The sequence below is a fragment of the Felis catus genome, chromosome C1 (assembly GCF_018350175.1).
Source record: "Felis catus isolate Fca126 chromosome C1, F.catus_Fca126_mat1.0, whole genome shotgun sequence".
NCBI lineage: Eukaryota > Metazoa > Chordata > Mammalia > Carnivora > Felidae > Felis > Felis catus.
Window position 1 is genome coordinate 210,392,053 of NC_058375.1, and position 15,376 is coordinate 210,407,428.

General features: G+C 39.1%; 1 protein-coding gene across 2 annotated transcripts in view; it reads right to left on the reverse strand.

Moving 5' to 3' along the window:
- LOC101091721 (thiamine transporter 2-like) overlaps positions 1 to 15,376 on the reverse strand; it is a 42,013-nt gene that overhangs the window by 4,229 nt on the left and 22,408 nt on the right. For both annotated transcript variants that reach the window (XM_023259767.2, XM_023259768.2), the window contains 2 exons: positions 13,961 to 14,153; positions 7,292 to 7,433 (listed from right to left, as the gene is read on the reverse strand). In XM_023259767.2, the coding sequence (XP_023115535.2) occupies positions 7,292 to 7,433; positions 13,961 to 14,153 (335 nt within the window). The remainder of the gene's footprint in view (positions 1 to 7,291; positions 7,434 to 13,960; positions 14,154 to 15,376) is intronic.

The window sequence follows — 15,376 nt, forward strand, 5'->3', positions numbered from 1 at the left end:
GGAACCGTGAGATCACGACCTGAGCCAAAACCAAGAATCCAAACGCTTAACTGACTGAGCCACCCAGATGCTCCTTGCTCTCCTATTTATTTGTTTGTTTTTTCAATTTTTTTCTAATGTTTATTTATTTTTGAGATGGAGACAGAATGCGAGTGGGGGAGGGGGCAGAGAGAGAGGGAGACACAGAATCCAAAGCAGGTTCCGGCCTCTGAGCTGTCCGAACAGAGCCCGTTGCGGGGCTCGAACCCACGAACCGTGAGATCATGACCTGAGCTGAAGTCAGACACTCAACCGACTGAGCCACCCAGGCGCCTTCCTTGCTCTCTTCTAAAACGTGGTTTCTCTTTGTCTATAATTCCAGGCTGGCAGTTTTTGTCTCCGACACTTGAAGTCATTGATTTTCTGACTTCCGTGTGAGCTACTGAAAAGTTCGTTGTCTATTATAATTTCTCTATAGCTGATGTTCTGTTTCTCTATTTTTAAGATGTCTTTTTCTTTGATTTTCTGCATTTAACCCAGTGTGTTTAGATATGAATTTTCTTTGACTTACTCTTTTTGAGATTTTGGGGGGCTTCTTAATTCTGAGAATACATGCTTTTGATTACTAGTGGAAAATTCTCAGTGTATATTTATCTGCCTCTCTGCTACCTTGGAATTTTTTTTAATGTTTATTTATTTTTGAGAGAGACAGAGAGAGAGAGAGAGCATGAGCAGGGGGAGGGGCAGAGAGAGAGGGAGACACAGAATCTGAAGCAGGTTCCAGGCTCCAGGCTCTGAGCTGTCAGCACAGAGCCCACTGTGGGGCTTGAATCCACAAACCTTTGAGATCGGGACCTGAGCCAAAGTCGGACGCTTAACCGACTGAGCCACCCATGTGCCCCTCTATTACCTTTATTATCTTCTCAAAGAACTCGAAATAGATATTTGTTGAACTTTCTCATTTTAATCCCCATGCGTATGAATAATTTTTCCACTTCTCTCACTCTCTGTGCTGCATTCTTGGTGATTTCTTCCCATTCAGTCATTTTTCCTATGTATGTGTCTACGTTGCCCTTAACATGTTTAAGTTCCTAATTCTGGTTAGTTCTATTTTTCCCAGATATTCATGATGTATCTTGTTCCATTCTTATCATTTTCCTCTGTGTATAGACGTGTTAAACATCTTTACATTCTGATGCTAATTCCTCTGTCTCAAATCTCTGTCGGTCTGATTCTTTATTACTTCAGATGGCTTGCTCATGGTACTTTATGCATGATTTTGGACTTTTAAAAAATCATAATCTCATATTTGGTGGAATTTTATCTGCAGCAGGTTTTTTGATTTCTGCATGGAAGGACAGTCTTCCAGACAGCATTTATTTGGACACGTATAAGTGCCTGGGGCCATTACCAACCAGGGGCACTTTAAACTAAATACTCAGCTCGAAAAATTATGTTTAGCATGTAGCAATTGGGCCCTGGAATTATGTGAGTGCTGGCTTATGAAGCAAATCTCTAGAATAAATTCCTCTGGCATCACCCCGGTTCATCTTCTTTGCTGGAGGTCCCCCACCCCCGCCATAATTTCATGTTCTATTTCATCACTCATTGACAGTGTAGATTTGGGGTCGCCACTAAAACCAAAATTCCAGGCCACTGGGAGAATCAGTCCAGCATGTGCTGGAGCACATGATAGACCCGGTGTGCCCTTATCTATCTGGTTTCCTGTTCCTGCTTTGACCTCTTGGGCGTTTTCTTATTTCTTACCAATTCAGCCATTTATTAAAAAATCTTCAATTTATATCCAGGAGTTTTAGGTGTTCTATAGCGTCATGTGTTTTTCCGATAACTAGTCGATGGCTTTAGTGGAACGAGGCCTTTCTTATTTTAATATCTTTAAAAGTACATAGCTTTTACGGGGCGCCTGGGTGGCGCAGTCGGTTAAGCCTCCGACTTCAGCCAGGTCATGATCTCGCGGTCCGGGAGTTCGAGCCCCGCGTCAGGCTCTGGGCTGATGGCTCGGAGCCTGGAGCCTGTTTCCGATTCTGTGTCTCCCTCTCTCTCTGCCCCTCCCCCGTTCATGCTCTGTCTCTCTCTGTCCCAAAAATAAAAAAAATAAAAATAAAAAACGTTGAAAAAAGTACATAGCTTTTAATGAAAGTCTTTCTTAATATTTTGACATTTGTTTAAACTTTAAACTTAAACAACCTGGACATCCACCCTTCTTCTCCTTCTTCAAATGCAATCCCTTAACCCCAATTCCTCTACCTTCATTCAGATCATTTCCACTAGAACAGAAGAGTAGGAAAGCAAGACAATGTCTGAAGGTCAGGACCCAAACTCATTGAAAATCCACGTAAGTATTTTGTTTGACAATGAAAATCTGGCTTCACCTTCAGCTATTCTTTGGGTTAAGATTCCAAAATAGTTTACAAAGTAGCGAAACCTAAGTCCGACGGAACATGTATCTCTCATGTTTGAGGTAATGAGTGTGAACTGAACACGCTCATCTGAGCTATCTACACTGGCAAATATTCCATGATTTCAACACATCTGAAAAATTTCAGGTTTGATGTATGGGAGGCTGCCCAATACCTGAACGAATCCCCATTTCACGCACTTAAAATAATAGCATCGCTGTTCTCCTTTTTGTGAGATAATCTTTCTGTTTAGAGGGCCCCCTCCCCTATTAAGCCCTTTGGGGTTAAAACTAAAAATCCATTTTCATGATTCTCATTTTTATTTAATTTAAGGCAGACGCAAGTACCAGTTATCCTAGCCAGATAATCTAATGGAGTGCGTAATCAGGGTCCATCTGGTCCCAGAGTGGCTGAGTGCAGTGGCTTCCTGCCAAGAGAGCTGGCGAGGATCATTGTGCATTTCTCAGTGAGGACAGGGGAGACCGAGCAGGGCGGCAGCTGCGGTTTTTATGACATTGAGGGATCACTTTACACCAATGCCCTTTCCCTTTTCTTTTTCATGTGTACTTCCCCCCACTTGCTGGTGAGAGGGTTCAGGACAATTTACCCCCAAATATGGCACTTTGGCACAGTGAATATTTTTTAACTGAAGGAATTTGAGATATAGCAGGTGCAGGAAGGACTTTCTGACCGTCCCCTGGAGCAGGTCATAAGAGCCTAGTGTCTATATTCGGAGGAAAGGAACATCCTTATCTCCGAAGATAAAGGGACACGGAAAGAAATCTGAATGAACAGGCTGTGTGAAGCTTCCCCAGCTTACTATTCTTAGCTCGTAACCTTCTTGTCCTATCGTATTTTTTCCCCCAACTCTCTACTCTTTATCAAATGTAGCATAAAAACACTCAAGCTTAACTATTTCTTTGTGTCTTCACTTCCTCATGAAGGCTCCCACGTTACTTAAAACTTACAATCAAACACAGTTGCGTCCTTCTGTTAATCTTTGTTACAGAGACCCAGCTGACAACCAAGTAGGGTAGGAAGAAACAATATTTTTCCTCCCTTACGACATCAGGCATTGCTCTTTATAGCTTAAGCCTCAAGACTATCCAGGGAGAAGGAGGGTAATGAGATTCATGAATGGGAGTTGAATGAATGGCATCTCCCACAATCAACATGAAATTTCTGGTTACCAATGTGTTGCCCATTCCAAGGGGTATCTCTGCAACTTGGAGGGGGGAGTGGGGTCTGGGGGTGGGAGGGATGGAGGGCTATAGTAACGGGTAACCAACCTGGAAATAGTTGGGTGTCTTGGCGTGAAACTTGTGAGGTGTTATCACCTCTTTCACCTGACAAAAAGAGTACTTTTTAAAAAGTCAGCCTTTTTGGAGTTGTGTGTTTCTCACCCATTCCCTCCAAAAGTCCCTCATAACTTTAGACTTAATGGATTTCACTTATTTTTTTTTAAAAAACGAAACTTCCCCAGAAAATTATTTTATATCATCAGTATACCGCAGTATTATCTTATGCCTTTAGTAAAGACACGCTTTAAAGTTACCACTTCTTACACAACTAGCTCAATTACTCCTTGGCTTTTTCTAGATGAGGTAAAAAGATGCTTTTAACTTTTCTCCTGAGCCTTTTCCCCTTAGCCTTTTAGTAATATTCAAAGATGTACGTGGAACCTCTTTTCAAGATCTGTATTTTCCTTTTAAATTGAGAAAGTTATAAAAAGCTTATTCTGTGATAACAGTTTGAGAAATAATGCAAAAATGGGGGACTTAGTTCAGGGTGTCTCACAGACTTCTCTCTGGTGAATCTCTAAGTCATATGAAAATGCTGACTTAGGTTGTATTTTCTATTTTTTAGATTCCAATCTTTTAAAATGGCACTTGAAATTATAGTAGGAAGCTCATGAGCTATCGTAAGTGCATAATCAATGACAAATAGGCATTTAGGATTGAGATTTGGGAGTTATTAATCAATATACCTGTATATTCTTGGCTCTCCAAAGTTTAATTCAAGCATATTCAATCAGATTCCTACCCAAAATCAATTTTTAAGAAGGTTGCTTTTCAAAACCAGGGATCTGCAATGAGACTTCTTTTGTCTGGGGAATATTTTATAGAAATAGGATTTGTCTTCTGTTATGCCTTTGGACTAAATATTTTTTGCGTACCCGGCTCTGGCATCCAGGTAAACTAGTCCTTTACTCAGGAGTTGAGTTTTACATTAAGTAACTTACATGAAAGAACCTTTATGAAAATTGTGCTAGCACTGAGGATATTGGCAGAGACTACAAAAGAAGATAGATAGAAATATAACGAAAGATTTTATAGGAGTGCCCCGAATCTAGATTCCCCTTTGTTGCGAAGATAAAGCCATTTGGAAATCTTGAATTATCAGGGGAAACAAAGGTGGAGCTTGACTTTTACTGCCAAATTTAATTTTCACCCCCAGCTCTTGATGTTTGCGAGAACTCCTCAGAAAGGTCAAAATGTATTGATTTTCCCACAAAGCAGTCGTTTAAATCAGATTACACAAAATAGTGGCAGAGAGGAGGACAGGCAGATGGACGGGCAATTTTCTTCTCAAGTTCTATTTTGCCTCCTTCTGTTCTAGGAATTCATTAATTTCAGATTAAGACACAATGGATTTGTAGAAAAATGAAGGAAAAATCTGGAGGTGTGATGTATGAAGAATTCCTTAGAAACAATAAGTGCATCCTAACAGTGTTGACTAATGTGAATAATGATTCTTTTTTTCTATTAAGAAAAGAGAGGAACGCATCCAAGTATTGAGTACACTACCAGCCAGGAATGGTGTATTTTACAGGTGGGCATCTAATCTAAGATCTCATAAAGTAGGTTTTATATTTTCTATGTTACTGAACAGAAAACTGAGACATTAAAACAAAACTACATCTCCAGGGTAAGGATGAAGAACTGGGTGGCAGGTGCAACGAAAACAAGATTGGCCATAAAATGATAATTGCTAAATTTGGGTGATGGGTGCCTGAGACCTCGTGACGCTATTCTCTCTATTTTTAAAATGTATTTGAAATTTTCCCAAATAAAAAGTCCTTAAGAAATCACTAATGAACATCAAGGTTCAAATCCACTCTTGGTTGTTTTTAAGCTTGCGCTCTCTCGATCACATCACCTCCCTAGTAATTTCTAAAAAGCTGGACAGCAAATTTCAAGCTGGGTAATAAACCAGGCATTTAAATTTTATGTTAGAAACTAACAGTTGCTTGTTTTATGTTCTCAAAAAGAATTGAGTCTGAATCAATCTTAGTGTTGTATTTATTCAATGAAGATGTCTTTCTTTCTATTGAACTAGTGTGAGATTAAAATAAACCTCTTTTTAAAAAAAAATTTTTTTAAGTTTATTTATTTTTGAGACAGAGAGAGAGACAGAGGATGAACGGGGGGAAGGTCAGAGACAGAGGGAGACATAGAATCTGAAACAGGCTCCAGGCTCTGAGCTGTCAGCACAGAGCCCGACACGGGGCTAGAACTCACGGACCGCGAGATCATGACCTGAGCTGAAGTCGGACGCTTAACCGACTGAGCCACCCAGGCTCCCCTAAAATAAACTTCTTAAATGTCCCGGTGTCAATTGTGTTTCCTGAAATGACTTCTTTTTCTCTTTTTCTTTTTAAAGAAGACATTTCAATATTCTAAACATTTGCATTGGATATGTAGAGACATGTAAGATCAACCATTTTGTCCGTAAGACTGAGTAGGCTTACGAAATTTGTGAACTAAGCTTTAATAAGATTGAACTTTAGCCAGAACAAGAAAAACCTTTAGCTGTGGGTAATGAGAACCACCACTTAAAGTGGAATGACTTCATGGCTCTATTTTAGGTCATTCTTTCACTCTAGCACCTACTTAATGAAAAGGTCACCTGTTTAATAAAAAATTTTCTTAAGAAATAGAATGCATTGGGGTGCCTGGATGGCTCAAATGGTTGGGTGTCCGACTCTTGATTTTGGCTCAGATCATGATCCCAGGGTCGTGGTATTGAGTCGCATGTTGGGCTCTATGCTCAGTGTGGAGCCTGCTTGAGATTCTCTCTCTCTCTCTCTCTCTCTCTCTCTCTCTCTCTCTCTCTCTTTCTCTCTCTCTCTCCCCCCGTCTTCCCCTCTCCCCTGCTTGTGTGAGCACGTGCTCTATATCTCTACAATTAAAAAAATTAAAAAAGAACTAGAATATATCTTAACCTCATCATGTTTATATCTCTCAATACAAAATTATTCCATTGAAGACACTATGCTAAATGAAAAAAGCCAGAAACAAAAGGCTATAGACACTATGAATCCATTTATGACTTAAAAAAATATTTATTTATTTTGAGAGAGAGAGAGAATGAGAGCAAGCGAGCAGGGGAGGGGCAGAAAGAGAGGGAGAGAGAGAATCCTAAGCAGGCTCCATGCTGTCAGCACAGAGCCCGATGTGGGGCTCGATCTCACGAACCACGAGATCATGACCTGGGCTGAAATCAAGAGTCAGACACTCAACTGACTGAGCCACCCAGGTGCCCCATTTATATGACTTTCTGAAATGACAAACCTATAGGGATAGAAAAGTGATGAGTGGGTTTCTGGGGGTGCTGTGGAGAGAGGCGACTGACTGCAGAGGGACATGGGCATTTTCTCGGTGAAGGCATTCTTCTTTATTTTCATGTGGTGGTGGCTACATAGCTGTGTTTTTGCCTCAATTAATAGAACTGTATATACATTTATTTATGTGACAATTTATTGTATGAAAATAACATCTCAGAAAGTCTGATTACTATGTATGATAATATAAATATGTGTGTGTGTATGTGTGTGTATAGTTTTCAAAGTATGCCTCTGTGTCAGTGAGAGCACAGAATCATGCACTTACCTGTATGCTGACCGGAAGCCCCAGTCCCTGGTTGTCAACCACAGCTATAGTCATGACAGTCTGGATCACCAAGGCAACGAAGGTGTTGATTCCAAATATCAGGGCATAGCGTTCCACGCTGAGGTTAACAGCAATCTGAAATCTAACATTGTACAAATGGAAAGAGCTTTGAAAGCATACATATGTGGGCTTTTAAATACAGAGCAAGGAATCGTGTTGTTCCCAAGACTTGACTCCCCTCAGGAAGCTCAGGCTTCTGTTGACAGTTTCTTGCTAAAAGCTCTTCTAGCAGAGAAAAAGGAGTGAAGGGTAAATGAAATAGTGAAGTGTTGTATTTTCACATTCCATGCGATGTGATGTATTTTAAGAATTTAAAATGAATGAACCTTTTCTAAAATTGAACCAAATATTCCAAATGTTCTGCGACGAGGGAGCACTGAACATCACTGGATGTGGCTATGGTTTATCAGTCACTTTTTAACTTAGACGTATCAATGAGTAAATCACAAGCCCCTTTGATGAGTTTTTATTTATTTGGAGATTGTTCACTGGATCACTGACTGTCTACGTTAGCGGTTTCAGAGTCTAATAGGGGAATTTTTCTCTGGAAAACTCACAAATTATTTTCTTTCACAGTTGATTCAATCTGGCATTAGTTCATTTTAAATAATTTATTGGGTTTTTAATGTTAGCCAGGCAAGACTGACATGTATGCATTAGAATTGTTCCACCTAATTTAGCTAAGACATTTATAACCTGAATCTATTTAAAAATATGAAAACAAATGGAAAGTTTTAACTATTTTCACATCCCCTCCCCAAATCCACACAGCAAAAAACAATCCAAGCATTTAAAAATTATGTGATTCAATGAAAATGTATTATTTCAGTGCAAAAACTTACCAGTTAAACATAGCAAAGCCCATAAATAATCCTAGATCCCACAAAGTGAGTATAACGGGTGGTACAAATAGGCTTTATAATTTCGGGATTTTCTTGCTCAGCTAACAATTGTTCCTTTGGAAAGAAATGTTACAGGAGACAGATGCTTTTGAAACCTAGATTAAGCCAAATGGCAGATTCCCTTTTAGTGTGCAAATTATTCCAGGTTGGAATCTTGATTTAATATTTACAGATGCTTCAACAGCTTATCAGTGATTACTTGGTTTGGGATAAGACCTTTACATGTGGTGGATTCAGATGGAGACATAATACTGACATCAGGCTGACTGTGGCATTGAATCCTAAGACTTTTTCAGTCTAAACCCCAAAACTACCTGAAATTCTGACTAAAATCTTTTGTTTTTTAAATTTTTAAACATTATTTATTTTTGAGAGACAGAGCATGAGCAGGAGAGGGGCAGAGAGAGACACACACAGAATCTGAAGCAGGCTCCAGGCTCTGAGCTGTCAGCACAGAGCCCAATAGGGGGCTCAAAACCGCGAATGGTGAGATCATGACCTGAGCCAAAGTCAGACACTTGACCACCTGAGCCACCCAGGCACCCCCTGATTAAAATCTTATTTCAAAGCTCCTACTGGATTATTTCTATGTAGGCATAAAGCAACCACTGGCCAGGGCTGGTAAGTTCTTGGAAAGAGAATTGTATCATGTTCGTCCGTGAGGCATTTAGCACTAAATACAGATGAACCTCTGAGATAGTCTATACTTTTATAAGATAGTACCACTTTGAAATTTTATTTGATCATTTACGTTCCACATATTGTGAAAATACAGGATTGGCACTTATCAATTTACCTTATAACTTAAAGGAAAGTAATAGCAACGTTTTCTAAAGCATTAAAAAAAAATACATTGGTGTGCTGGGATGGCTCAGTCGGTTAAGAATCTGACTCCTGATTTCGGCTCAGGTCCTGATCTCACATTTCATGAGATCAAGCCCCACATTGGGTTCTGTGCTGACAGCATGGAGCCTGCTTGGGATTCTCTCTCTCCCTCTTTTTGCCCCTCCCTCCCTCATGATTTTTCTCAAAAATAAATCAATGAACTTTAAAAGCACATTACTTTGTGCCTATAAAAATAGAATGGTTAGATTAAAAAAAAATCAATAGCCCAATTTTTTTTTTAATATTGTATTATTGTATTCACTTTTTTTTTTCAAGAAGTGCTAACCAAATGCTTATTATGAAGCAAAAACTAGGGTAAAACACCAAGGTATACAATGAACAAACTTGATTCTATCCTCACAGAGCTTATACTCCAACAGGGAATATTTAACTGTTACCAGATAACTGCTTTGACTAATATTTAATTAAATTTATCAGTTTTTATCATGAAAAAGATATAGGTAGTAAATATCTTTTCGTAGAAAAATCAAATTATTTTTTATGAACTTCTTGTATCCCGTGATGGTTGAAACCATGGCTGGTCAATTATCTTAGAATTCCTTCCAAATCTGAACACTAACCCTTTGTACTAGAGATACATGTATCCAACACTTGCCAAATTTATTTGAAAATTTTCTTAGAAGCTGGAGAAGTAATAAGATGTAAATGGAGTTAGAGTGATGGGATTCACCTACAGAGAAAATGATATTCAATCAGTATTCTGAAGGTGGACATGTGTGTGATAATTTCATTCAGCACCAAATTTGACAGATCTATGAAGTCAAGTTCTCTTCTTTTCCCCACGGTGAGTGTGTATTCTGACATTAAGATACTATCTGTTGAGCGCTGTTCAGTAATTAGATAATCTAAATAATGTAGCCAAAGTTAATTATGTCTAAAATAATTCTTCACTAAACCTAACAGTCACCTGACTGAATGGACAAATTAGATGATCACTGAGTTTTATGTAGAACGCTCTGAACATACCGTCTGGGAAAACCCTGATGGTCAGTGTATGAGTTCCATCGTCACGGGCTCCCAGAATCGCAGCATTCTTACTATTCATGTGGCTTACCCCTCTACTTCTGTATGTCTATAATAAATCATTCTGAGAGTTTATCAATACACCAAAACATTTGGGTTGTGTTTTTTTCCGAAACCATCTCATATTCTGACAGTTAATCTAGCTTTTTTTCCTTCAAATTTTCTTATTTGTTTCTTTAGTAGAACAATATTGACTTGCTTCATGGTATGCAGTAGAAATGCAGATGGCTGTGAACCAATCTGTTCTGAAACATTCAAGAATAATACTTTTATCTTTTCATTGTGTAGCAGCTGTGGCTGGGGACAGTACAAATAACTCTGAAAAAATATTGTTGCCAACTTTCAGGTTCTCCATTTTCCTACATATAGCCATTGAGCGTTAAACCAAACGGATTTAGGTTTGGCTTGAGTTCTTTTTCCTAATCAAGAGTTAATTTCAAAGACAAAACAAACAAACAAACAGCAAAACAACACAAAACAATTCCAAATATTTTCTAGAACAAAAGTGGGGGAAGACAGAGATCTCGTTAGGATGTTGAAGGTCAGAAAAGACTGAAATAGCAATAAGAAAGTAACAGGGAAGCCAAAAATCATGCTATCCCATTAAGAAAACATAAGTATAGTCAAACTTGTGAAAACCAAATGAAAACAGAAAATCTTAGAAGCAGCCTAGAGCAAAATTACCATCACATTTAGGGGAACAGCAATGAGAATGACAACTAACTCCTTAATGCAAGCTGAAAGACAATGGAAGGATAAATCTTGAACGTGCTGAACGGAAAAACAAAACAAAATATAACAAAACACTATCAACTAAGAATTCTGATCAGCAGAACTGTACTTAGAAATGACAGTAAACTTCATTTTTATTTTTTTATTTTTTTTTCAATGTTTATTTATTTGTGGGACAGAGAGGGACAGAGCGTGAACGGGGGAGGGGCAGAGAGAGAGGGAGACACAGAATCGGAAGCAGGCTCCAGGCTCTGAGCCATCAGCCCAGAGCCCGACGCGGGGCTCGAACTCACGGACCGCGAGATCGTGACCTGGCTGAAGTCGGACGCTTAACCGACTGCGCCACCCAGGCGCCCCATCATTTTTAAACTTGAGAGAAATTGTCACCAGGAGGTTTGTACTACAAGAAATGTTAAAGGAAGTTTTCAGGCTGAAGGGAATCAAGAGCAGATGGAAACTTGGATATAGAAAGAAATGAAAAGTATTGAGAAAGGTAAATCTATGAGCAAACATAAGAGATTATTTTTTCCTGTCTTCATTTTTAAAAGATAACTTTCATCTTATAGCAAATGGAATAATAACGTATTGTAGGGTTTATAACAGTTACTGAAGTACAATCTGTGAAACAGTACAAGGGACAGGGAGTAAATGGAATTATGTTGCTCTAAAGTATTTATACAAAAAGTGGTACAACATTAATTTAAGGAAAACTGATGAGTTAAGAAACCTAATCCCACTAAAGACATAAAGACTTAGCCAAGAAAAACCAATACAGGAAATAAAATGGAATTAATACGAAAGCTCAATTGACTTCAAAAAAAGAATAAAGAAAAAAAAAACAACAAAAAAAAAAACAAAAAAAGAATAAAGACAAATGAACAGGTGGGACAAATAGTAAACAAATAACAAACTGGTAGACTTAAACGTAAACACGTTACATGGAGTTCATGGGTGAGCTCCTTGAACGTGTAAATTCACATTTTAAATTAATATTTATGGTTTCTTGGATATGTAAAGTAATGCTTTTCATCAAATTTGGGAACTTTTTGGCCATTATGTCTTTACATGTTTTTTTTTTCTCCCTCTTTGTGTTCTCTTCTTCTGGAACTACATAATGCATATATCGATTGACTTCATGATGTTCCACACGCCTCTAAAAAAAGTCTAAGGCCAAAGAGCACATCCAAGATTATGCAGCTGATAATGTTAGGTCAAGGAAACTATTTCAGCTGCTTGCTTTATCACCGATCAACTTCCTAACTAAAATGAAACACATTGTCACATAGGAAACGAGGAGCTATACCTACCTAATCCTTTAGGCAACACTCATCACCTCTTCAGCTCATTTTCTTTCCTTTTTCTTTAATCTAGATAAAATATTTCCTATGTTTCAACCACTGTGTCATTTAACATTTATTATATTCATATGTGGTTTTATAGAACAGCTTCACCTTCACAACTGCTCTGAGGCTATTCGATGAGTTGTTTCAAAAAGAAACCGATGTGCCATGATTATTCAAGCGGGTAGGGGAAATTGGGAGTGCAAACTAACTTAGTCAAAATTAGATACAATCACATATCATTAAATGATGCTGCTAAAAAACCAAAATCAAAGTTCAGAAACTGGAACACTGGTACACTGTTGGTGGGAATACAAAATAGTGCAGTCACTATGGAAAATAGTGCGGAGGTTCCTCAACAAGTTAAAAATAGAACTACCCTACAATCCAGAAACTCCCACTTGTGAGTATTTATCCAGAAGCATCGAAATCAGGATCTAGAAGAGATATGAGCACTCCCATGTTTGTTACAGTGCTATTCTCAACAGCCAAGACGTGAATAAAGATAATGTGGTATATACATACACATGACTACTATTTGGCCTTAAAAAGAAGGAAGTTCTGGGGCGCCTGGGTGGCTCAGTCGGTTAAGTGGCCGACTTCAGCTCAGGTCACGATCTCGCGGTCCGTGAGTTCGAGCCCTGTGTCGTGCTCTGGGCTGATGGCTCAGAGCCTGGAGCCTGCTTCCGATTCTGTGTCTCCCTCTCTCTCTGCCCCTCCCCCGTTCATGCTCTGTCTCTCTCTGTCTCAAAAATAAATAAAAAACGTTATAAAAAAAATTTAAAAAAAAAAGAAGGAAATTCTGCAATCTGGGACAACATGGATGAAACCTGGAAACATTCTGTTACATAAAATGTGTCAGTCATAGAAGGGCAGATGTTGCACGATTCCATTTATATGAGGTGTCTAAAGTAATCAGATTCAAAGAAGCGAAGAATAGAAAGAATGGTGGTTTCCAGGGGCTGGGTGGAGGGGAAAATGAAGAGTTGCTACTTCATGTGTATAAATACCGATCTTTCAGTAATGCAACGTAAAATATTTCTAGCGGTCTGATGTACAACATTGTGCCTATGGACAGCAATACTGTAGTGTGCACTTAAAAGTCTGCTAAGAGGCGTAGATCTCGTGTTGTGTTTTTACTAAAATAAAAAAAAAAGAGGACTACAAAATAAAAAAAATCAATAAAATTATTCCATTAAGTAAATAAAATATAAAAAAAGATAAAAAACCAAAATGTAAGGGCATATCACTGTTTATTACTTGTGAGAACTTTGAATTTTCTTTGCCTGATTAATAACTTTAACCAAGTCCCAAGAGAGAGCTGGTTAAAATAAGAATATAGTTGTCTCTTTTTTTTTTTTAAGTTTATGTATTTGTTTTGAGAGAGAGAGACAGAGAAAGAGAGAGAGAAAGAGGAGCAGAGAAAGAGGGAGATAGAGAATCCCATGCAGGCCCCAGGCTATCAGCATGGAGCCCGACACAGGGCTCGAATTCAAAAACAGTGAGATCATGACCTGAGCTGAAACCAAGAGTCCAAAGCTTAACTGACTAAGCCACCCAGGTGCCTCCCCCCGCCCCCCCCCCATTGTCGCTTACATTTAGCATTAAATATAACATTGCAAATGCCATTCAGAAGAACTGGAAGAATAAATAAACACATTTTGTTGCTTCAGATTTAGATAAAGAAAGAAATGACAAATACTTACGCTGCTATCGTTATGAGAAGCATGTAACTGGACTTGAATATCAAAAAACCGGCATAGCACCCCCAAATATTAGTTGTGTAATGCATGAGAAGCAGAGAGCCTGCATCTGCCGCTGAGAAGATCGCCAGAGCCAGCTCTCCCAGGAGGTTCCAATTGACTTTCACACAGCCCGCTGTGAAGGCTGCCAGAGCCCCTGGAAAGAAAGGAATCAACGTATATTATTACATCTTGTCATTCCGTGCATAACAAAGTAGCGTGCCGCTTTGTTAAAATCCACATTGGATAGAAATTGAAGCATTTCCAGGCTTTGGTAAAAAAAAAAAAAAAAAAAGACTTATCGTGAACATCGATTGAATGAAAATCACTTGATCTGGCTTTGTGGAGTGTACATAACTTTTCCTCTTCAAGTTTGAAATAGATCAACTGAATCTGGGTGTCCATAAATCACACACTGGAATGGACCCGGAGAGCCCATTTTTTCCTTTCTTCTTCCCTTTGCAGAGGATAAAACTCGGGCTCAGAAATCTGGTGTCAAACAAAAAACAAATTCAGACTTTGCTAGGGAGAGGCTTTATTTAGAAGAAAGGCTTGTAATAGCACACTCTGATTGCCAAAATCGGCAAGCATCTTGAAATCAAACAGAAAAAGGATTTTCTTTTATAGGGTAATCCTTCCGTATAGGGCAAGCAGACATAAGCAGGGTCTTTGAAGGGGAAGCTGGACAAGCAAGGGGAAATGATCAGGGGAGTCTGATAGGAAAGTGTCCCGCTGTGGTCAGCTAATTTTCAGGAGAAACTGATGGGGGCTGGGGCACATTCCGTATTGTGTTGTGTTTACTCAGAGTTGGAGAAGGCAGAATGTCCGGGGATCTGTAGTAAGGAGAGGAGTCTGACTAAAGTTCAGTCAAGACGAAGCAGACTGTATGGAATGGTAAATTGGGAATACTTGGTGACCTAGTGAGACGCCAAGTTTTTCAAGCTGAATGCCAGCTCTTGCTTCCATGTCTTTCTCTGTGCCACGTTCCGGCTACTCTAGCAAGGAGAGACTCGCTCTCAGTGTCCCTGTCTCTGTTTTCTTTATCTTCTCTATAACACCGATTTAAAAATTTCCTCAAATTCCTGACAGGTACCAAACTTCTCTTAAAGAATTCTCTCTAGGGGCGCCTGGGTGGCGCAGTCGGTTAAGCGTCCGACTTCAGCCAGGTCACGATCTTGCGGTCTGTGAGTTCGAGCCCCGCGTCGGGCTCTGGGCTGATGGCTCAGAGCCTGGAGCCTGTTTCTGATTCTGTGTCTCCCTCTCTCTCTGCCCCTCGCCCATTCATGCTCTGTCTCTCTCTGTCCCAAAAATAAGTAAACGTTGAAAAAAAAAAAATTAAAAAAAAAAAAAAAAAAAAAAAGAATTCTCTCTATACACTTT